Genomic DNA, 24,889 nt, shown 5'->3' with positions numbered 1-24,889 from the left:
TAAAAAAAGCATATTCAATAAAAATGCAGCCTCATAAGGAGCTCCTTCCAATGACTTGCTTCTACTATTAGGCAAGTAAGGTGACTTGCCTGAATTAAATTAATTGTTTTACACTCAATGACCACTTGATCACTTTTTACCACAGCTCATTAAACCTCCAAGCAATCAGTCATATGGCAGCCTGTATAATGGCTGTATTAACTCTCAAAAACGTCAATATGAATTATTGAAGTATTCAAATAAAAAACAAAAACACATCAGGATGGAAATGCAAAAACAGTCCACAGTCAATAGATTACAAACCAACAGAGCTGTGCTTTTCAACCTTTTATTATTATTATTACTAATAATTTATTTTTTATTTTTTAAAGTACCTCCACCAATGTCAGGAATTTATTTTATCTTTAGAAATACACATTTTTTTAGTTAAAAGTTAAAAAACAAATAAAACATAATTGATAAAGAAGTGCTTAATGTGAAAATCTGATTTTTTTACCTCAATTTTTCAGCCCTCAATACTAAAGGTTTTGTCACAAATTATTAGTCAGTCACGGTGTTTTTTTTCCTGATCTCAAAAATCAAACTTGGCTGTTTCTTCAAAAACAACCAGTAAAAATATCCTGTTTTTATGACCTGCGAGATGGAGTTCTGGTAAAAAAAAAAAAAAAAAAAGCGCCGCCCAACGGCATGTTATGGAATTGCAGATAAATGTCCGTTTATAAATTATTTATTTGACCAAATAATGATCGAGAGTATCAGCTTTTTACATATATGCAAAAATATGTAAATTGCTATACCAGTAGTTGTTGTTGATTGAAGTATTATTTCCGTTTAGCTCACTATTATTTAACAGGTATAGCTTTGGTTGTACTTCCGGGGCGACGGTCAAAGGTTGTCGCAGCTGATTGGTTGACTGTGAATGTTGTGAAGCTCCATTGGATAGACGCACACACCGCCTGACGTCCACTTGAACGAGCATAACAAACGACAAGGTCAGAAATTCCTCCTAAAATACATTATAATACAAACCAAGAAACGTCAGGATTTTAAAAACGTCTTCGTAAATGAGTACAAACTTGACTTTTATTAAGATATTCCACTAGAAGTCAGTACTTATATCCGCAGCTGGAATAAAGCTCCTAAAGTAACTAGCTGTTTTTAAACGCATTTAGTTAAACTCTATAATGATTACAGGCTTTCTGCTGTAGTACATTAACTGACTTTGTTACGAGGTGTTTTGTTCACAATCGTAAATTTAAAGCTTGGTTCAACTGAGAGCGAAAATTATTATTAATCTAATTTATCTAAAAAAAAAAAAAGGCACTAGGGAGTTTAAATTGTCACTAATGTAACCTGTTTATTCGATTAAGATTAATATAGCCACATGTATGTTGTAAATCGATTTCCAATGGTAAATATAGATTACAGGATTTGACTAATTAGCGAGCTATGCTAGTTTTACTTTTGCATCCTCTGGGATTTTACCAAATGTAAATAATGTGTATATTTCAGTGTCACATACTGTAAGTTGCATTGCAATGTGCGTTCACACAAGGTCAGAGAGGTCTTTGCAAATTTAACAGATGTGATGCAAGGCACCTTGATTTACATTGATTTTCACTGTGAATATAATTTATTTCTGTCTTAATGTTGGTAAGATATTGTCAGTTGAAAAGTTCCTTAATGTATATTATGCCTTTTTTGGATCACACTTTCGTTGATTTGTGTCTTTTAACAATTAACAATTCTCTCTCTCTCTATCGCTCTATCGTTTTTTCTTTTTGTTTCTTGTTTTCTTGTGCAGGAAAAAGCAGCCAAAGAAAATGAAAAAAGTAAATGGAAATAAATTGAATTATATTGAGTTATATTGAGTTATTAGTTGGGTCTGGCAAAAAAAAACAAAAAAAAAAAACAAACAAAAGGCATATTATGCTATAAATATTCACATATCTTTGTCCTTTTGTTTTATTGGAAATCAGTATATTTACTGCAATGAAGATAAACCAAATTGCCTGTCTGAAAATAATAATAATAATAATAATAATAATAATAATAATAATAATAATAATAATAATAATATTAGCAATATAAAACTGTGACAATAGATTTAGAACATTAATATACAGTAAGTAAGTAGTTCTATAGCAAAATAATGTACATTTTGGGCAATGTATTGAGTCCTGAATATCTAACGTAGGAGAACAACTGTGAACCCCCGCAACTAGGATGGCTCTACTTTGGCTGCCATCTTACTGGAGACTAATATGTAATGTACAGTATCAATCTATAATGCAAATTCTACTTTGTGCGGGGCATTATGACCAAAAGTAAATGTTCTGGTATTTTTCAAAAATGTTATGGCTTCACACACAGTATATTTAAGCACAATTGTGTGTTTGTGAACCACATTTTCAAATAATTTAGAACAGTGGTTCCCAAACTTTTCACAGTCCCGTACCCCTTCAGACATTTAACCTGGAGCCATGTACCCCCTACTCCTGCACACTTAAAAACATAATAATGTAATGTAATATACAATGTAGTCCTGCCTACAGGGAATTTGACCTATCTTGTTGAGGACTAATATATAATAATAACTAGAATATTTGCATTTGAGGATGCATGTGAGTATGCAGGTGCTGGCCTAAATCGTACTGCATTAGCTTATCATTGGCAATAGCGTCATCTAGCAGTAGCATTAGACTAGCAATAGCAATAACCGAGCAATAGCATTAATCTTGCATCAACATTAACATTAGCATAGCACTAGCATTAGCCTAGCATTAATATTGATCGAGTATTAGCTTTAATATAGCATTATCATTAACCTAGCATTAACATTAACATAGCATTAGCATTCACATTGACTTAGCATTAGCTTTAACCTAACATTAACTTTAACCTAGCAATAGTATTAACCTAGCAATAGCATTGGCCTAGTAATAACAATAACTGAGCATTAGCATTCACCTAGCATGAGCATTAACCTATCAATAGCATTAGCATTAATATTGATTAATTAATATTGAACAAAACCAAAAAACAACAGTATTCCAACAGGTATTTAGGCCTTTGTGAATCTTGTGAATGTTTTTTGATGAATAATTATATTCTTTTCATCACTCTGGTGATATTATTCCTATTTTAATATTATTATGTGATGTTCAGTGATTTAATATTGATTTACTTACTGAACATGAGGCCAAAAGGTGATCATTCTGTGAAAAAAACTTCAATATAAGTGTTTAATGAATAAAAGGTAGGAAAAAAACCCATTTAAATGATTTTCTTACTACAGTTTTAGAGTCGATTACAACATCATTCTAACCATGCATTTCTCTCCGTATGTTCATGTCGTCCTCCAGGTGATCTATGTGTGTCTGACTATAATCCATAAACAATGCTGACTGCACACAGAGCATGTGCTACAATGGCTGCCCGCCGCCTCCTCAGGGCCTCTGTTTGTTCAACTCGTGCACATTTATCTCTGATTCACACATCAGTGTCGTGTCAGGACCGGGCTGAGCTCCATCCTGAATGGTCCAGCCTGGCAAGGAAACAGCTGAAAGGTAAAAACCCAGAGGATCTCATCTGGCGCACACCCGAGGGACTCAACATCAAGCCCGTGTACACCAAAGCAGACTCAACAAGCAGCGATGAGCTGCCAGGAGTGTTTCCCTACACTAGAGGGCCTTATCCCACCATGTACACCAACAGACCGTGGACTATCAGGCAGTACGCTGGCTTCAGCACTGTGGAGGAGAGCAACAAGTTCTACAAAGATAACATTAAAGGTTTGTGTTGGGGTGCTTTACACTTGTTTTTTTTTTTAATTCTTACTATACATTATCTTTACAACTTTTGACATTGTGATAGTGTTGCTCCTTTCAATGCTGTTGTAAAGTTATGTCAGCTCCAAGGTTGGGGTCAATTACATTCTGCAGTTACAATTATGTTTTCAATTACCCATGTTCAATTACAATTACAGTGACCAGCGTTTTTTCCCGATTAGAACTCATTTATAATTATTTTATACTCTCAGAAAGTCAATTACAATTAATCACAGTTACTGAGCCTGGAATAATTAACGTAATAAAAGTTAACCATCCTCTTGTGTTAGCTTTCTGTTAGCATCTCTTATGATAACGGGTCCTAAATCAGCTGTAAAATACACTAAAAACAAATATCTATCATCTAATTCCTTTCTTATCATTTGTTTACCTTGTTAGGCTTCCTAATCAATTAATATATAGGTTTTGATATATTTTTAAATGGTAAAATGTGGGAAAGCTTGGTATGAAACATATTTTACTATGTTAACTACATACAGTATGTGTAGAACTGTACATAGAACTGTAACATAGTTCCCCAGTTTTGCGTTAAATTATAATAGACAATTTTTATCAAATTTTCATGGCCATTACAACTACTAAGTCAATTATCTTAACTCAATTACAATTTATGATTACAACAGCAACATATCTTTTTAAAATTACAATTATAATTACTTACGATAACTATGAATTGTAATGAATTATCAATTATGCGATTACAATTATAATCAACACCAACCCTGGTATTTAGTGCCTCCCGAATAGAGTTATTTGTAGATCTTGTAATTTCCGGTCATCTCCTGCTTTTTGATGGACCTTGAACTAGTATTATCAGTTAATGTTCCATCATCATTATAATGATTACCGTTTTTAACAAAAAAAATAAACATCATGAAACCCCATATTTTTAATGTTTTCATTTGTTAATTTGTCACTCTCAAGTACCCCATGGGGTACACGTACCCCCATTTGAGAAACACTGATATATAATGTGTCATGTTGATTTTAAACTCCTGTAAGTCTAACAATGCATTAAAGCTCATTGGCTCACCATAGCTGTAACACGTTCTAATCCATAGTCGTGAAGAGATGAGTTCAGCACCTCAGATTCATGATTAAAGGTCGCTACCGTAATTGTGCTTAAAGTAGTGCAAATGACTCCCATTCACAGGCACTAAAGAAGAAAGAAGAAACTGAATAATTACCGTTTCAAAATCTTTTAGAAAGGCACGTGTTGAAAGCACGAGTTGTTAAACACACTAGGTGTTTTTGTATCATCAGGAATGGCATTCAGCTCTTTGAACAGTTGCTCATGTAGCTTCCTGCTTGTCTCTTATTATCTGCCCTTCAGAAATCTTCTCTCGTTGTGTATTTTTTCACTAACTTCCTGCTTTTTGTTCCCTTGCTGCCTGTATTCAGCCGGTCAGCAGGGTCTTTCTGTGGCCTTTGACCTCCCCACACATCGCGGCTATGACTCAGACAATCCCAGGGTCCACGGAGACGTAGGCATGGCTGGAGTAGCGATTGACACCGTGGAGGACATGAAGATGCTTTTTGATGGAATCCCTCTGGAAAAGATGTCGGTTTCCATGACGATGAACGGGGCGGTGATCCCCGTGCTGGCGATGTTTATCGTGACGGGAGAGGAGCAGGGCGTGTCCAAAGCCAAGCTAACGGGAACCATTCAGAATGACATCCTGAAGGAGTTCATGGTGCGGAACACTTATATCTTTCCTCCAGAACCGTCCATGCACGCCATCGCAGACATCTTTGCGTATACCTCCAAGGTTTGTAGCTCACGTGTCAGCAGTTGTTCTGCTTAATGTTGTGTTGACGTCAGTGTTGGGGTTAATTAGTGAGGAGTCAGGAGACATCCTCATTATTGTTATCCATTTGTTCTTCTGCCTGTGTTAACTCCTCCTACAACGTTTGTCCGATTTTTGACAAATAAGCTATCAAAAAATTTATAAAATTCCAGAGATTTATGCTCGTACTTTTATAATTTGTAACTTTTGAACTTTTTGACTTGTTACATTTTTTCTTTCCCATTCATTTCTATTGGAAATTTCAGCTTTTTCAACTTTCAAGCCTTTCATCCCCAGCCATTCTTCAACTGATTTTAACCATTCAACCACATTTAACATGTTCAGCTACTACCTTCATCCCATTTCAACCTTTTTCCACTTTATTATCCCATTTCAACTTTTTCAACCCATTTCAACATTTGTTTTTTAACCCATTTTATTTGTTTTCATCTTTTTCAACCCATTTCAACTTATTACCAACTTTTTCATCCCATTTTAACTTATTCTACTCATTTGAACTTTTTCAACCCATTTCAGTTTTTTTTTTACCCTTTTCAACTTTTTTCACCTTTTTCCAAATTTTTCAACCCATTTAAACTTTTTTGAACTTTTTTAAACCAATCTAGTGTTAATGCTAGCTAATGCTAATGCAACGCTAAGGTAATGCAGTGCGACGCGGGCCAGCACCTGCATCCTCTCATGCATTTTCAAGAAATGCAAATATTCTAGTTATAATTGTAATCTCATAATTGATAATTAATTACAATTATGACATAACTATAATTGTAACTAAAAAAATATATTGCTGTTGTAATCATAACTGAATTGTAATTGGGTTCATATAATTCACTTTGTAATTGTAATTAGCATGGAAATTATGTCAAAATTGTTCATCACATTTTAATTAAACGCAAAACTAGGGAACCATGTTGCAGTTTCACGGCTTACACATACATATTTAATAAATATTAGAATATGTTTCATATCAGGTTTGCCTCAGTTCTCTTGAGGATCATTATACCATATAAAAATCAATAAATCTAAAGTTATACTGACCGAAAAAAGGCTCAGAAACCCACACCAAAAATATACCAATGTTTTCAAGGATAAGGAAGCCCAACAAAAAAAATCAAGAGATGAAAAACTAATTGGATGATAGATAATATTTTTTAGTGTATTTTAAAGCTAATTCAAGACATGGAACAAAAGTAACCTTTTATCATAAGAGATGCTAACAGAAAGCTAACACAAGAGGAAGGTTTTATTTAGTAATTGAGAACATTGTAATGGACTTTCAGGGAAAATATAATCATTGTAATTTTACTTGTAATTGGAAAAAATGCCGGTGACCGTAATCAAACATGGATAATTGAAGACGTAATTGTAATTAAAAAATGTAATTTACCTCAACCCTGGTTGACTTTCTGTAACTAGTTCACTTGCCTGTGTTTACAGAACATGCCGAAGTTCAACTCCATATCGATTAGCGGATACCATCTCCAGGAGGCTGGAGCTGATGCCATTTTGGAGTTAGCCTACACCATTGCTAACGGACTGGAATACTGCCGCACTGGTCTGAAAGCAGGATTAACCATTGATGAGTTTGCCCCAAGGTAAAACAGTTCCGCTGGAGTAAAGGCTCATATTATAGAACAATGTGTGGAGCAATATCTGAGCTTAATGCTGTGTGGAGTGTGATAAAAGGGTAATATTTGAAACACTTTGGACTGTTTCAAATATTCTCCAAAAATCAGAAACATTGAGATTATTACCAGTCACTGATGTATTTTGTACGTGTAAGGGATGTATCAGTTTTTGAAGGTTCAACTTAGTCATCTGTGCATTTTTTCCACTGGTAAAATAAAATAAAAAAGCAAAATTTGAATAATATAGTGCCCTAAACAACTAGGTTTATAAATGACTTAACATTTCCATAACTGTAAAGCATTCAGCTACAGATATCTGAAACTGAACTACAGTATTGGATATGGTGATTTAACAATAATTATTGTAATTTTTCCCTTTGAGCAAAAACATCCTGCAGGCTGAATTGGATGCTCTGGCAGTTTGACACGGTTGTCATGAAGCTTTATGACAACCTTCTATTTAGGAGTGTGACCATAATTACATCTAAAATGAAAGCACCATGTTTTTTTTTCAGAATATTCTAATTGATTTATGTCACAGTCTTGCTATTGAAGGCAGTAATTCAAGAATTATCTGAAAGCTGAACATGATCCACACTGAAGTCAAGGATCTTGCTGTCACAGCATTTCCTGTTACTAATACAATGAGTGTTAGTTCCACACAGTAATTTGAATAAAGTGGAAAAAAAGTGAAAATGAATTCACACATCCTGTGGCTGTGTGAAATAATTCACCCTTGTTCAAATCTGGTGGAATTTGAAAATCTGCCAAACTCAAAAGATCATATATAATAATACTGGAGGTTTGGTCTGGTGTTAATTAAACCTGTTCTTTTGTCAGGCATGCTCACTGCCATCAGTTCCCTTTTACGTGACTCCACGTTTTGTTTTGGAAGCCAATGGCAAGCCAGAATTAGCTTTTTCCCCGCCCCCTTTATTAGCTTATAAAGATTAATAGTGACACATTTTGCTTCACTAGTAAAGTCTACTTGTGCATAGTAAACCAAAATGAGTGCATGTACTAGCAGATTATCTGATATTGTGTGTTTCACTTAATATTTTAGTCATCAAGCCCTTTCCAAGGCAAACACTTTCAGTCAGAGATATGCAAATGGAGACCCGGGGGTCACATGCGGCCCTCGGTCTAATTTTGTGCGGCCCCTAAAGCAACTGCATGAAGTGACTCCAATATCACAAGATGAAAAAACACACAAAATGACTCCAAAAACACACACGCAAAAAATTTATGCATAGAACAACAAATATTAACTGACATAATGGGAAAACAAAACAAAAGCTATTGTTTTTTTACTGTATTTTTGCTCAGATTGGTCATTTTTCCAACTGATGGCATGAATGTGGCCCTTGAATCAGATTCTAAGTTTGCGGCCCCCACTCCTATAAAAGTTGCCCATCCCTGTTTTAAGTAATAAAGAAATAGCTTATGAACCAAAAGACGCACTTCAAAATAAGAGTTGAATTATAGCGGGGGGAGGGGGGGTGGGATGGGTAGCTAGCTTTGTGACTCCAGTGAAACAGTCCAGTGTACCAGTTATGTTAAATGAAGAAATAAAAGATGGGAAATACATCGTTGGCTGTGAAACATATTAAATAGGTTTTTGCTAAATAAAGTTACTATTCAGACAGTGACATACATTAATATTGATAGTGGTCAGGAGGACTCAGGAGTCATTACTTACTCCATTATTCATCCCGAGATGGCAGAGTTGTACATGGAGGTAATTTCCGGTTTCCAGCTTGATTTGAATTTCCTACATCTAATGAAATAGCACATGGATGGATGGATGGAACAGCAGCACTTCACTCAGTCTTAAATGGCTTAAAGCAAAACAGCATAAAAGTGGAAACTCTGTAAACCCATTGAACCCTTTGCTTTGTCATTTATGCAAAAGACAGCATGAATAAATAAATTCAACATTCTAATGTAAAATAAAGGAAAATGGGAAAGAACCCTTGTGCTGTTTTTGATTTTTTCCTTTTAATATTTTTAGTATTCCACTACAAACATAAGAAGTTCTGTATCCTCTGCCACCACACCATTACTACAGTGGTTTTTCACTTCAACGTGCTTTTTTTTTGGTTTGTAGATGTTATTTTTTAACATTAAAATATTACTTTTAATAAAAATGTAAAATTAGCATATTTATGAAAAGAATATGTTTTGTGTGTTAAATGCTGTAAACTGGACATTATTTGGGAGCATTTAATGTTTTATCATGATATTATGAACCTGAACTTGCATTAATAGATTATACTTAAATACGCAACTTGTTTATCTATAATGGGAAAATAACTGGTTTTAACTGATTCACTTTTTAAGTCTGATCACTGAAAGAGAACAAAAGCTAGAGTAATTGACTGCATTTGTTGAGAAAAAAACATTTAATTCCTCAGTTTTTATGTTAAGTGTTTGTGACGATGGAATCTATCTGTGATAAGTGAATATTAAAAGAGATGCATGTCACTTTTTGATGTATAACTGAGTCAGACACTCTTTAAAAATCACCAACGACCACTTGATTTTAGAGCTATCGAGCTATAAACGCATGAAACAAATTGATTTGCTGCAGTAAATTTAAGAACCCATTTTTGGCAAGTCTGAAAAATCCGTTTTGCTCATGTTAACTTGTAAAAGCTTGATTGTAGCACAGATCTTCTTGGCATTGGAGTGTATTTTCCTTAGTAATAAAGATTGTGTGTCATGACTGACTGACTTTCCTGTGAGTTGTCGCAATCTTTTGACACAATCTTGCCCTTTCTCGCCAGGTTGTCGTTCTTTTGGGGGATTGGAATGAACTTCTACATGGAAATTGCCAAACTAAGGGCAGGCCGGAGACTGTGGGCAACTCTCATTAAAGAGAACTTCCAGCCTAAGAACACCAAGTCCCTCCTTCTCCGCACACACTGTCAGACCTCAGGCTGGTCACTAACAGAACAGGTGTTCACTTTTATTTGTTTATTATTTTTTACTTTTCATGTTGAACGTTTGATTGTCCAAAAAAAAAAAAGTTGAAACTCAAGCAGATCTCCACCCTGTGGCCTAAAGGATCCGTACAACAACGTGATCCGCACAGTGATTGAAGCCATGGCAGCTGTGTTTGGGGGAACCCAGTCACTACACACCAACTCTTTCGATGAAGCCCTGGGTCTCCCCACAGTTAAGAGCGCTCGCATTGCCAGGAACACACAGATCATCATTCAGGAAGAATCAGGCATCCCCAAAGTGGCCGATCCCTGGGGAGGATCCCATATGATGGAGGCTCTCACAGACGATGTCTATAACAAAGCTCTGAAGGTGAGCTGTTTGAAGATTTAAAAAAAAAAAAAAAAAAAATATATATATATATATATATTTTTTTATATATTTACACACATTAATGAGGGATGGTCTTGTAATTTTGTGTTTTTTGATTGATAGTCTATTCAAGACATTGAGGAGATGGGAGGGATGGCCAGAGCTGTGGCAGAGGGCATTCCGAAACTTTGTATTGAGGAATGTGCTGCACGCAGACAGGCCCGCATTGACTCAGGTATCTATCTATCTATCTATCTATCTATCTATCTATCTATCTGTCTATCTGTCTATATCTATCTATCTATCTATCTATCTATCTATCTATTAAATCAAGGACTGTCTGTGGAGCGCATATCTCCCTGACACGGTGTCTGTTCCACCTGAAACTTTTTTAACTTGCACATGGCCTCCATAATTTTTGAGTTTTTTGGACAGAGCTGAGACTTCACCTTCACCTTCACCTGCTGCTTGGTTCAAGGGTGTGCAATGTCGGATTTGTTTTTGACCAATGTTCCAGTGTTCTAATGTTCTAATATTCCAACATTCCAAAATGGGCAGGGTGTGGGGGTGGGCTCTCCAGTGGTTGGATTAGAACATTGGAACATAGGGATGACATCATCACTGTAGAGGTAGGACCAATGTTCAATTTCTAATGTTCTAATATTCCAATGTTCCAAAATGGGTGGGGCATGGGGGTGGGCTCTCCAGTGATTGGCTCTGGCGCGCACGTAGCTAAGGTATGTAGTGATTGGCTAATAAATTATTTCTAACTGATGACATCATCACTGTGGAGGTAGGACTGATGACATCATCACTGTGGAGGTAGGACTGATGACATCATCACTGTAGAGGTAGGACCAATATTCCATTGTTCTAACTGATGATGTCATCAGTCCTAGAATGATGATGTCATCAGTCCAAGACTGTTGCTTGCGGAATGTGCGCATGGCTGCTTGGTTCAAGTGTGTGCGACGTCGGATTTGTTTGGACTGCGTTGATACCTTTAAAATATTATTATTATTTCGTAAATGCTTTACAAATTCTGTGTGCATTTAAACTGACAGTTGTGGATTAATGCCACTTAATGTCCTTGCTACAAGCCGAAATATATGAAAACACAATAGTTATCACTCTACACCAGGGGTCACCAACGCGGTGCCCGCGGGCACCAGGTCGCCCGTAAGGACCAGATGAGTCGCCCGCTGGCCTGTTCTAAAAATAGCTCAAATAGCAGCACTTACCAGTGAGCTTTTATATATATAGATTTATTTATTTAGCTATTCTTGTTTAAATCACACTTACATGTAACTTAGAAATGACAATACATATATATAAACACTTAAAATGTAAAGTGTTTTTTGTGTTTAATACATACTTGCCAACCCTCCCGATTTTCTCCTGATTTCTGCCCGACATTGTCCGGGCGGACCATCCTTCACTGAGCGTCGTTTCCAGCCGGACAATAATAACGATTACACCGCATAAGAAGAGGACGAAGACTCTTCTTCCTCTTCTTATGCGGTGTAATTATATTATTGTAATAATAATATTGTTGTAATAATAATAACGATTACACTGCATAAGAAGAGGTGTAATCGTTATTATTGTCCGGCCGGAAACGACGCTCAGTGAAGGATGGTCCGCCCGGACAATGTCAGTGAGGAAATCGGGAGAAATCCAACCATGTGTAGGGAAGTGTTTCTGTTATGGTTATAGCCGTTGTTGTATAGGCTATGTTTAATTTTCCTTTTGTTGATTATTTTTATTTCAAGCATACATTGCATAGATTGATGGATAATTTATGCAATGTATGCCTTTTTTGTTTAATTTTATGTTATTTATTTTATTTATTCTACTACTACCACCATTTACCATTTGCACGGGTACTGTGGAATTTGTTCTTCACTTTATATGTGTTTTTCAAATAAAAGAACACTGTGAAATTGAATTATTTCATTTCTCTTACAGAAGCAAACTACCCCCCCCCCCCCGCTCTTTTGAAAATCTCTCTAATTATTATTTAAGTGTGTATCAAACTGGTAGCCCTTCGCATTAATCAGTACCCAAGAAGTAGCTCTTGGTTTCAAAAAGGTTGGTGACCCCTGCTCTACACATTTCACAACAAACGTAAATGTCCCTGATGTCCCACCTTCAAACATAACCTCATTTGGCCATTCATGAAAAAGCTACTTAACCTCCCACTTTTCTATAGTACATACTTCCTATGGGCACTGCACTGCACCAGTATATAATAATATACACTGAAGCCACTGTTACAAGAGCCTGTCCATGTGAATCTCAACTCGGGGGTCAGCTTTCAGTGGGTCACAGGCAGTTAATAAAAAGGTGGCTTATATTCTCATGTATTCTTCTTATTCTCAGAAGACCAGAGGAGATCGCTCCTTCCAGGCGGTCGCGCCAACGCTCTGGAATGATCTTCCATTTTCCTTGCGTTTGCTTGATTCCGTTGATGCTTTTAAGAGCCAACTGAAAACCTATTTGTTTCAGAAAGCATTTTAAAATTCCAGTGATAAAGGGTTGTTTTATGACCATCATATTTTTTGTGACAGTAACTGTAGTTTGTATTGTATTGTATGCGCTGTATGTATTGTGAAGCACTTTGTGACTCCTGTCTGTAAAAGGTGCTATATAAATAAATATTACTTACTTACTTCTCACTCCTAACATTAGTGGCAAAATGTGGTGCTTTTTAAAATATTCACCAATGAATCAGAAGACTGGTTCATTTTGAATAATTTTATTTAGAGTAGAAGTTTTTGTGAGATGTCTGTGCATTTAGAGACTCTGCCTCCATGACGTTGTGCTGAGAAAGCTCCTTTTTTTTTTTTACAGTAAATCTCTTTACTCCACCATATATTGCTCCACCATTACCACATGCTTGACCTAGTGGTGTTAATAATTAATTAATAATTATTTACAATTATGGTGTAATTATCACTGTAATTGTAATTTAAAAATGATGTTACTATCATAATTGTAATTAAATTGTTAATGAGTTTAGATAATTGTAATTGCCATGAAAACTGGGGAACCTTGTTGCATTTCTATGTACAGTTCTAGACGTAAGTAGTTAACAATTATTACAATATGTTCCAAATCAAGCTTTCTCACATTTTACCATTTAAAAAAAATGACTTCTAGTCGTATACTAACACAAAAAAGGCTCAAATGCCCACACCAAAAATATGAATACACATTTTTGCATTGATAAGCCTAACAAGGATACCAATATATAGGAAGAAGATGATAGATATTTGTGTATTTTACAGCTGGTTTAGGACCTGTTATCACAAGTGATGCTAACACAAGAGGAAGGTTAGCTTTTATTAGGTTCTTTATTTCAGGCTCAGTAATTACAGATGAACTTAAGTAACTGAGAGCGTAATTGTTATTTACATTCTGAGGATTAAAAAATAATTGTAGTTTAATTGTAATTGGAAAAGATGCTGGTCATTGTAAACGTAATTTAATTGTAAATGAACATGGGTAATTGAAATCATAAATATTTACTCCAACCCTGCAGAATATCACTAAATATTGAGCATTTTTTTCTTTGCATTAAAATATCTTTATTAGTACTTTTTTGTTGTTTTTATGAGAAAAAGAAAAAGAAAAAGAAAAAGAAGAAGAAGAAGAAGAAGACTCATTTACCACTTTTATTGACTTTTTTTGTGAGGGGGGCCTTAAAATACGATACACTGAAGGAAACAGATTATTATCTAGACTGGGTTTCTGTGTAACCAGTTGCTTGTCTGTATAAGGAATATGCCTCCTTTCATATCCCATAAGGCCACAGTGCAGAGTAGAATGACTTGCCGTTTACTCACAATCCTCTTGTTGTTTTTTCTCATTGATATTCATTGGTTTTCCTTATCACTGATGACAGTTTTTTTTGTGCTTCGATTGAATGAGTCATGAATCCTGATGGCTCGGATTAGACTGAAATGTGTTTGTAGAATGTGTCAGTTTTTTCCCCCTCATGTTTTTAAAGTGGTTACCAATAGACTCTTGAACAATTGACACTATATGTTACTTAACGTCCTTCCTCTTCCAAAAATCTAATGTGCTTTATTTTTATTTTTTTCAGGATCTGAAGTGATCGTTGGAGTAAACAAGTATCGTCTGGAAAAAGAAGAGACCGTTGAAGTGTTGGCGATAGATAACACTGCTGTGCGCCAGAAACAGATTGACAAACTGAAACGGGTCAGCAAAATCCCCTCATTTCTATTATACAGTGAATTAAAATTTTGCTTTATTAGATGCAAAATACCACTTGGTCTTTTTCTACTGTATTCTTGAAAAAAAAAAACTGTATCAACACACTTTGGTATTGAACTAATGAAGCAATTTTACATTAAAGGGGACATATTATGCTATTTTTCACCCATCTCCATTTGTTCCCCAACAACATAGTATTTGAGGTTTATTTTCTGGAGTCTTAGCCCTCTGAAAAGTCACTTTCTGACCAATTCTAAAACCGGGCTGTTTGAGTGGGCGTGTCTATAGACGAGGACTCCACACAACAGCCAAAAAACTGCACATTACAGTAAAACACACGTCTATTTAAGCGGCTATTGTGATTGTGAGTCAGAAAACCACCGATGAAGTGTATGCGCTGTGTAGCAACAGCAGCTTTAACAGCAAAATCAGCTGTTTCAGACACTTACTAATTAAAATAAAACCGTGACATTTTAGTATTTCAGAAGTAGCGCTATATATGAAGTGGTAGCTCGTCAGATTATTCAGTACCTTTTGAAGGGGCAGTTTCTGAAAGGTTTACAGTCTGACCATTGACCGACTTCATATGCAGCAGCTTTTTTACCCCTTTTTTCTTTAGGTGAGGGAGACTCGTGATGCTGAAGCTGCGAAGAAGTGCCTGTCAGCCATCGAGGAGTGTGCACGGACCAGGGAGGGCAACCTCTTAGCTCTCGCTGTGGAGGCAGCTCGAGCAAGGTCAGCGCTCTTGTCTGCTTTGCACACTCACACTTTGAATCCATTGTTCAGTAACATTTCCTGACACCTGTTAATTAACATAATGTCAGAGAGTTGCTGTCTGTTTGAAATAATGTTTGTTTCCCAGCAAATTCCACGATGCATTGAAAACATGTGGCACTCACTCACATGTTAATGCCATATATTTGACTACTCCGGCCAGTTTCTTGACTGTGGCTCAGTGGTAGAGTGGATCGTACAAAAACAGAAGGGTTGGGGGTTTGAATCCTGCTCCATCCTTGTCATTATCCTTGGGCAAGACACTTTACACACATTGCCTCATATGAATGGTTATGAATTGTGCAGGAATGTTGGTGGTGGACAACCATGCTTCTGTACGACCACTGGTATGACTGATGTGACAGAGTGAATAATGGTTTCTATAATGCACTTTGTCTCCTCAAAAAAAAGCACTATATACTATAAATCTAAGCCATTATTATTGCTATTATCATTATACCTCTTTTGTATGGGGGGGAGCTTTTAGTTGCTGTTGTGGTCAAATCTCTTCTTGTGCATGAGGTGGATATATCAGACCATTATGTGACAAAGGATTTTGCACAAATCACAAAATTTCTGTTTTTTTTTTTAATTATAAAAAGCCTTTAATTTAAGGAAGGACTGGGCGATATGGACCAAAACGCATATCTCAATATTTTTTCTCAAAATGTATTTAGCATACATTAAAGAAAAAAGAACATTAAAGGTGCAAGGAGGGAACGAAGCCCAAAGAGCTTGTATTAGAGCTCCACCCCTTTCAATAAAGACAAAGAATTTAGAATAAGGGCTAACAAATACTTGTAAAATCATGAGACATAATGCATAATTAAACTTATGAGATCAAAGTACACAAAAATCAACATCAAAAGACAAATTAAAATATTAGGCAAAATATTAATTGAAAATTTAAAAAGAAATACAAACTTATATATATATATATATATTCAATTCAATTTTATTTATATAGCGCACTACAACAATAGTCATCTCGAAGCGCTATCAAAATATAAAATTCTTAAGAAAAAGCTCAACATATTGTACTGTATCCTATTTATCTACTGCTGAACTGCAAATTTCCCCTTTGTGGGACAAATAAAGGTTATCTTTATCTTGTTGTATACATACACCCATATACACATGCAAATAAAAAACATACATATTACACGTAGATAAACGATATAAATCTCAATATTTTTTATTCTATGTAAGTCTGACCAGAAAGACAATTTGGGTTAAATTAGCTGATGCAAAATGCCATACAGGCACATTTTTAAACAAACAGCGGCACATTATGTGCTACTTTTGGCTTTTTCTCCTATAAAGGACAGTATGTGTGAGTGAGTTATTTATTGTGGCTTGTTTAGGGGAAGGTTTGGGTTTGGACACACTCTGAAACCCATCTAAATGTGCTTTTTAATGCTGTTCTGAGAAGTAGTGAAAGCAGCAACTCCTAAAACAAGTGTGTTAGGCGATATTGTAATTTTCGATATCGCCAAAATAGAAATTGAGATATATTTTGAATCTGGATATATCGCCCAGCCCTAATCTGAGGGTAATCTTTGAAACAAGTTTACCAGATCTTTCAAAATCTTGGCCTAGATTTTGCAGTTCTATACGTACAGTATGTTATCAATGGCAAGGAGGAGCTGCTTATTCATGAGAAGGTTTGGTAACAAAAGATTGTGTTATGTAAAATATTGGTTCAATTATGGCCCGTATTTTAAGAAAAAAAGATATAAACTGATTTGTTTCAACACTGAATTGTTTAAGATTTTATGTTGAGCGTTTTCCCAAAGGCAGTTGGGTCGTTTTATGAGAAATCCTTTGCAGCCCACATTTATCACTGTAATCTCTTCCCATTGAGGCCGTCGTTGCTGCTTTTTGTTTCTATTCATCATAAACTCTGCAGCCTGTTTTTATAGGTAGAAATAATGTTCACATTTACATTTGGACAGTTTACTCTCTGGCATTGAAATGACTTGTTTTATTACCCTCAGCAATCAACACCATTTCTACTCCTTCTGTCATAATGAATCCTTACAATCATGCAAAGAAGTGAAATCCTATGAAAGGGTTCCGGAAAATACATTTGCATTTAAATGATTGAATGGGACTATCATAAAAGGAGAATAAACAACATGTAATTACACTGTCTTTGATGCTTTACCACTATGGTGTGACTGATTGGCATGGTGACTGATTGGCTGATTCATTATTTTATATTTATTTATTCTTGGCTGTCTTCAATCATATACAATGCAATCAAAAAAAAAAAAAACATTGATTCTAATAACCAAACAATAATAACTAATAACCTTTTATTTCTTACTTTAAATAAAATCTCTAACACGTAAAACTTACTAAATCCATAAGTTTTATTGTTCCAAAATGTTTTAGAACAAGTGGAATTCCACTATACGTATCATTCTTAATGATCTCTTTTATAATTTGATTAATGGCTCTATATATGTTTTACATGTATTACCACAGCTTTCTGAGTGATAGTTGTCCTGATATGTTCTATGTGTAGCTTCCAGCAAAGCTCATGGTCTCAGACACAATGGATTTCTGTTTCATTCAGACCCAATTTCAAAGTACAATCTGTCCTACACGATCCCAAACACATCCATTTTGTTTTCTTTTCATTTAAGGAAAGTTTGTTTTTGTAATCCCCTCAGATGCTCGGTTGGTGAGATCACTGATGCCATGAAGACAGTATTTGGAGAACACAAGGCCAGCACCAGAATGGTGAGCGGTGCTTACCGCAGCGAGTTTGGAGAGCATGACGAGATCACACTGGTCCACAACAGGTGGGACGTCACCATAACCACCTGAGCTTCACATTGTTCCTACTTGTCGATTCATTGGTGATGTTTTTGCAAACCGCAGAGTGACTGACTTTAAAAAGCACGAGGGCAGGAACCCTCGGCTGCTGGTGGCAAAGATGGGGCAAGACGGCCACGACAGAGGAGCCAAAGTCATCGCCACAGGCTTTGCCGACCTCGGCTTTGATGTTGACATCGGACCGCTGTTTCAGGTTGGTTTCTTACCACCATTAATCCTTCTTTCCTTCCTTACCTGCTGTTTTGCTGTAAAAGAAGTTGAAACTTTGACACTCGTTTAACTGATGCTTCTAAGTTGTTCTAAATTCTAATAATTCTAGTTGCTTCTGTGCAGCTGCCATTAACTGCCAGCTCCAGTGGTTCATGGTAGCTCCACAGGTGAGACTGCAATCACCATGTAACCAGGGGCCTCATTTATAAAAGTGTGCCTCGGTAAGCACACTTCAGCCTGCGTGCGATAAAAAACCAGGAAGTACGTACGCATTTTTTTTTTTTTTTTACGGTTTATAAACGAGGGCGCACGTACGTCACACCCCTTTTTACATTTATAAATCACAGTCATCTCGAAAGTTGTCGCACGTGAGGAAACATCTTGCTCCGCCCATACGGTGCCTATAAAAGTCCTGCGTCTCGCTGGTCTTTGAAGATCCTCTCCCTCCGGTGTATCCCGTGCCAAATAAGCCATTGTGCGTCTTTACGCATTAGAGTGTGTTATGCGTCATTCAAATAATGTGTGTTATGAAATGTTCAATGTGTTCGATTATTTCACACAAATTCTATTCATTTCACAGAGCTGTCATTAATATCATCATTCTCCTGTTGGCGTCGGAGTTTCCCGTTTCTCATGATTTTGTGTGTACGGCAGGGTCAGAGCTGCCGTGGAGGTGCGCACATTATCTCGTTTTTTTTTTTTTTTTTTCAATAGATCCCAAACTTTGCTTACATGATGCGTACGCTTTCTTTTGTACGTACGCAGTGATTATAAATGCGGCGCCGGGTCACAGATTGTGTCACAACTGGCGGCCAACATCGCAGCGACTCAGCTAGCATGTCTGACAAAATGGCAGGTATAATAAACTCTTGGCTGCTTTGAAATGACTTTAAAAAACTCAAAAAACCAACACTAAAACTTGTAGTATTATATGCTGTACTCTTTTGATAGAGCTTGCAGTTGAAATTACCTACAGGTACCCAAAAGATGGGGCCTCTTTTATTTATGTATTTATTATTCTTTCCTCAGCAATAAGGTAACGTTATAATTACTGTATACGTCTCTACTTATTTGCCATACCTGTTTTGCGACCTATGCTTCGTTCTATGCTGAACTTTACTGAACAAAATGTCTTCACTCTGAACAAAAATAAGACCTCAGATGTTTGAACAACTTTTCATCACAGGAGATGCTAATATGCAGCACACAGGGGGAGGGAAGTCAACAGCTTTACAAGTCATTAAGCCTTGGGATGATTTCTTTGACAGATCACATGATCTATTGTGAGGCACTGCCGCCCACTGCAAACAATGACAATGTTCTGCACGAGCACGTGTGTGTTTTCTTTTGGCGAACTTGTTTCAAGGTCTGCTACTGCCACTTGATGTACCGTACATCAAGCGTTGTTGAGCTCTTCACTAACAGAAGAAGATCTGTTTGAGTCAAATATCATTCAAAGAAATTCTACCAATAATAATGAAATAAATGGAATATTTCTGTATGACTAAACCAGTGATTATTACACGTGTTTAAAGTTCAACTTTTTCAAATCCTAATCTTAAAGGTACTAGTTAAAGGTCAGTGCTAATACAACACTGGGGTTAAAAGCTTTTTTTTAATTAAAAAATCATTGATATGGTGTTGGTTTCTGTTCGATGTTTTTTTTACAGACTCCTCTGGAGGTTGCACAGCAAGCAGTGGATGCAGACGTGCACTGCGTTGGCGTGAGCACGCTGGCTGCCGGACACAAGACTCTGGTTCCAGAGCTCATTAAAGAACTGAGACACCTCAACAGGCCGGACATCCTCGTCATCTGCGGCGGCGTCATCCCACCACAGGTAACACTGGCAGGGCTGCGTTTAAAGTGCTTTACTCTATGGTTTTATTCGATTATTCAATCTGAAAAAGAAGGTTTGCATTTTTTTACATTGGGGCCAGATTTAAAAATCACAAATCATTTTCTATGATTGTTGCCTGCGCCCATTATTTTTGCCTGTTTTTATTTCTTTGTTTTTCTGTTTGCAGGATGATGTCAAAAGTACTTTTGCCAAAACTTTGACCAAAGATAGACCTTATTCCGTAGAAGATTACATACAATTTTGGATTGGATCCAGACAAACTCCATTGACAAAATTACAAAATGTGTATATTTATGAAATATTTATGAAATTTGGCTCAGTTTTGTAAGGTTAGTTCCTGAATTCTCCCACCGAGTTTCATCCAGATCGGATCTGCATTGTGAATTTTGCCGATACAATTTGGACCTACTGTATCGTTAATAATGGGGATGGAAATTTCTTCCAAGCCTTTAAAGTGTGAATGAGGATTACTGGCAATGAGGATATTTGGTACTGTGCGGAGGTTTGTGCTCTCTGAGAACCCTTGTTTAGACATATTTTAAATGAATGCAGATGTAGATTTTATGAATTAACAAGCACGTTTTATTCATTTTAAATCAGATAAACACAGAATTATGAAGAAAAAAGCCTGTGGAGAGTTTTTACGACTCAAAAACAAAAAGGGGCTACAGAAGATTGAAGTTTTAGACATTTAAAATGTATTTTTTTGAATTTACTGTAAAAAAAAAAATATTTCTGGTTATATCATTAAAAAAAATCTAAGTCATAATGTTATTATTATTATTATTATTATTTTTTTTTTTAAGAATGAAAGAGATTAAAGTTAAAGGAGCATAGGGCAGGATTTGTGAAAAAATATACATTCACTTTCATTTTTTTTTAATGCTAATGGGTGATGAAGTGCTCGAAACCAAGGAGAATGAATCCACACATATTTCTATCTATTGCTTTGAAAAGATTGTGTGATACATTTTGCACTGCTTTTCGGAGTCTGATTTTCCCGCCCAGTTCTGCGGAGTTGGAGTCAAATGACGCTGATGGTGACGTCAAATGACGCTGGTGCGCGTTCACGACGGCTTGTAGAGCCGTCCCAAGTACCCGGAAATATAAAAGAACGAGAAAAAGATGGCTTGGATACAAGCTCAGTGGACTGAACTACTGTTTGGTTCCACAGATGTACGCAGAGGCATGTGCACAGGTTTAGCAGTAAACAGTCGCATGAATGGCGAGTAAATGAATAACCGTGTCACAGTTGGAGTGTAGATCGGGCTACATTTTCTCATCTGAGTCCAACCCAACAGTGAAAAACTCGTTTTTTTTTCTCAAAGAAATGACACATGTACGTTTGTTTTAATTCAATTCAACTTCATTTATATCGCGCAAATTACAAAAAAATCGCCTCAAAGTGCTTAACAAATTATAGAGTGCATAGTAAGAAACTACCCAACAAGCATTTAGTGACAGTTTTAGTGGTAAGCACCATTTTTATTAACAAAAAACTATTAATGTCAACATCAGATCAGCGCATGGTTAACAAGCGAAAGGGAAACACAAACGGGCGCAGTGCACGCAAGAGACCCATCTGATCTATTTACATAATCCATGTATCAAAGATAAAGATAATCCATGTTATTGTGCAGAAAAGGGATTGTTTATTCCTTCATATTTGTCCTCTGCTCCATTCTACATCCACCACGGATCAGCTGTGGCTGCTGCAACAGGAAAGGAAGAACGCCGCAGCGCAAACGACACTATGTGACAGAACCCGAACACCAGTTCTTAATATCTGTGAACCGTCCGGTGCCGTCTGGGTTTGGTCGGGTATTCATCCTCTATCCACAGTATCAGCTGTGCTCTGGTGATAAACAAACGGTTGATACGCTCCCCCGTGGAGCCTGGGCTGATGACTGCAGCTACTGTACACTAACCATCGTGGTGTCACTATGGATGCTGATTTCTAAATACTGCCCTAAGCTCCTTTAAGACGTTCAAACACTTACTGTAAGTTAAACTGACTGTTATCCTTTTACATCGTAGTTTACATTTTGAATTGTAATGAAATGCATCGTCTCAGTTTACGGAGCTGCTACATAGAGAAAAACTGATAAAGCTCATAATCCAAACTGATTGCTATGGAAACCTGCCTTCACCATAGTTCTCTGATTGTACCTTTAGTTTAAAGACAAATGCTTTTGCCCGTCCTTTTGTTACCAACAGTTTTCTTACATATACGTAGTTAATGTGAGTAAACGCTGAGACATGCACATAAATGATAAATAATCAAACTGTCTCAGACTATTTTATACATGGGTAGTTGCTTCTCAGTACTTGTTATTGTAGCCTTGTTTTTTCTTTTGCACCAATACATGTTCCTCGTATATGTCAATATACATATCCAAAACGATTTTGGTTCTGACTGTACTAAGCCTCGACATATATAGTTGTTATAATACAACTGTATATATCAAGGATTGGGAATTGCATGAAATGCAATTAAATTTCTCTGCACTCCTGTCATTGGCTGTCAGTGTAAAACCTTTCATCCATTCCCTCCTGAAAGCTTTTCATTGATGGCAAAAAAAAAATGAAAGCACCATCACACAAGGGTAGAAGCTGTGTCTAAATATAGGCTGTCACATCGGAGTTGCTCATCATTGAATTGTTTATTCATTGCTGGTGATTCAAAGTGCATTCCCCCTTTTTCCGAGTGACTTTCAGTGCCTAACTTCTGCTCTCCCATGTCTGCCTGAAGGACTACGAGCTCTTGTATCAGAGCGGAGTGTGCGCCATCTTCGGCCCAGGAACCAGGATCCCTCAAGCTGCAGTCGAGGTCATTGACAGCATTGAGAAGAGCCTGGAAAACCTGCGGCAGGCCATGTAAAAACATCGAGCTAAAGCGTCAAGATTTGTCCGATCGAATCCAAGCATGACGAATACTAATCAATCATCATTCCTGATGGTATAAAAGTGGACTGTAGTGGAAATCTAAAAAGTAGAGGAAGAGATTATAATTCCAAACATTAGACGACAAAGGTGAGATGGAATTTTCTAGGATTCCAGGTTCAAAAGGAGGATTGCAACAGTTCTACTAAAATTGACATCATGTCCAGTCTGTTTTCATTCATGTGCCTGTTTGGATCCAGAATGTGTCTGTTCAAGGGGACATTTCTCACTTCACCAACCTGTTTTGAATGCACGTCTATCTGTAGCTGTGTAACAGAGTGTGTGTAAGTGCTTTATTAGTGCGCGCACACACACACACACACACACACACACACACAGAGGGAAGAGGAGCATTAAATTAAACAATCCTGTACAATGCAACAGTCCTGTGTGAGTGTGATCTGGCTGAAAACTTTGTTCTGTTGTTTTGATTTTCTTCCACTTTTTTTTGTTTATAATTGATTAGTTTGGTGAAAAGCTAAAGAAATGCAATTCAATGAAATGAATAAAAAAAAAAAATTTACTTGTGTGTGATAAAGAAGCATGCGCAGATTTTTTTCTTGTTCTTTTTCAGAATAAAATCTTGAACTAAAAATGTGCATTTAAAAAAAAAAAAAAAAATGTTACATTAACTTAAAAGACGGAAGTTTATGAATACATTTATATTATATTCAGTGGAAGCACATGAAGGAGATAAAACCTATTCTTATGTCACAGGGTCAAACACAGTGCCATGAAATCAGTCAAGTGTGGATTATTTGCTGTGTTTACTGGTGTTGGATGAAAAGGCCTAGTTGGCTGTTATTGATCTAGTCTTTTAGTGAAGTTACCGCATTTGTGAAACACAACGGTTACTTTTGCCTGGGGGCCAAATTTTGTCAAGGTTGCCAAATCAAGGACCAGATTGTCTGTTATAGTTGGGTCGTTTCGGTGAAATAATTTTAAAATTTTTCAGTCAAAAAGGGCCCAAAAGTAGAGCAGAGGTGTAAACAGTACTAATATATTCTACTCAAGTAGAAGTACTGCTACTTGATTGAAATTGTACTCAAGTACAAGTAAGTCATACATAAAATACTCAAGTACAAGTAAAAAGTAGCTCAATTAAATAGTACTCAAATTAAAAATTACTAGTTGCTTTCACTCCCCATGTTGGAAGAGATGGAAGAGACAAAATCTTGCACCATTGGAACTTAATTTATTTTCTACATCTGTATAAATTAAAAGGTTTGTCACAATGTACAATTCTTTTTTTAAATACAATAACTCCAATAAATTAAATTGAAAATCAATAAAATCTCTAAGTATAGATACATTTATAAACTCTAAAATGGAGAAAATAACCAGCATTTAATGCTATTTTGGTGCATGCTTTATGTTTAATCTGGTTGCTACGATGGGATGCATTCGATTTGTTAGTTTCA

The 24,889-nt window shown here is 36.3% G+C and overlaps 1 protein-coding gene across 2 annotated transcripts; it reads left to right on the top strand.

The window, feature by feature from the left end:
- The first annotated feature begins 859 nt into the window (after positions 1–859).
- Positions 860–23,846, top strand: mmut (methylmalonyl CoA mutase). Of its 2 annotated transcripts, XM_028440126.1 has the most exons (14): positions 897–992; positions 1,805–1,832; positions 3,366–3,794; positions 5,253–5,620; positions 7,094–7,251; positions 10,071–10,242; positions 10,351–10,599; positions 10,723–10,834; positions 14,708–14,823; positions 15,458–15,573; positions 18,291–18,422; positions 18,502–18,649; positions 20,337–20,504; positions 23,278–23,846. In XM_028440126.1, the coding sequence occupies exons 3-14, from the start codon at positions 3,401–3,403 to the stop codon at positions 23,404–23,406; spliced, it is 2,262 nt and encodes a 753-aa protein (XP_028295927.1). In that variant the 5' UTR covers positions 897–992; positions 1,805–1,832; positions 3,366–3,400; the 3' UTR covers positions 23,407–23,846. The 2 variants fall into 2 exon arrangements, with proteins under 2 accessions (XP_028295926.1, XP_028295927.1); XM_028440125.1 differs by lacking the exon at positions 1,805–1,832 and having other exon boundaries at positions 860–992.
- Positions 23,847–24,889: the final 1,043 nt, after the last annotated feature.

This window comes from Gouania willdenowi, chromosome 24, assembly GCF_900634775.1.
Source record: "Gouania willdenowi chromosome 24, fGouWil2.1, whole genome shotgun sequence".
In the NCBI taxonomy this organism is placed as follows: Eukaryota; Metazoa; Chordata; class Actinopteri; order Blenniiformes; family Gobiesocidae; genus Gouania; species Gouania willdenowi.
The sequence above is the reverse complement of the archived record's forward strand: the minus strand, read 5'-3'. Positions and strand labels throughout refer to the sequence as shown.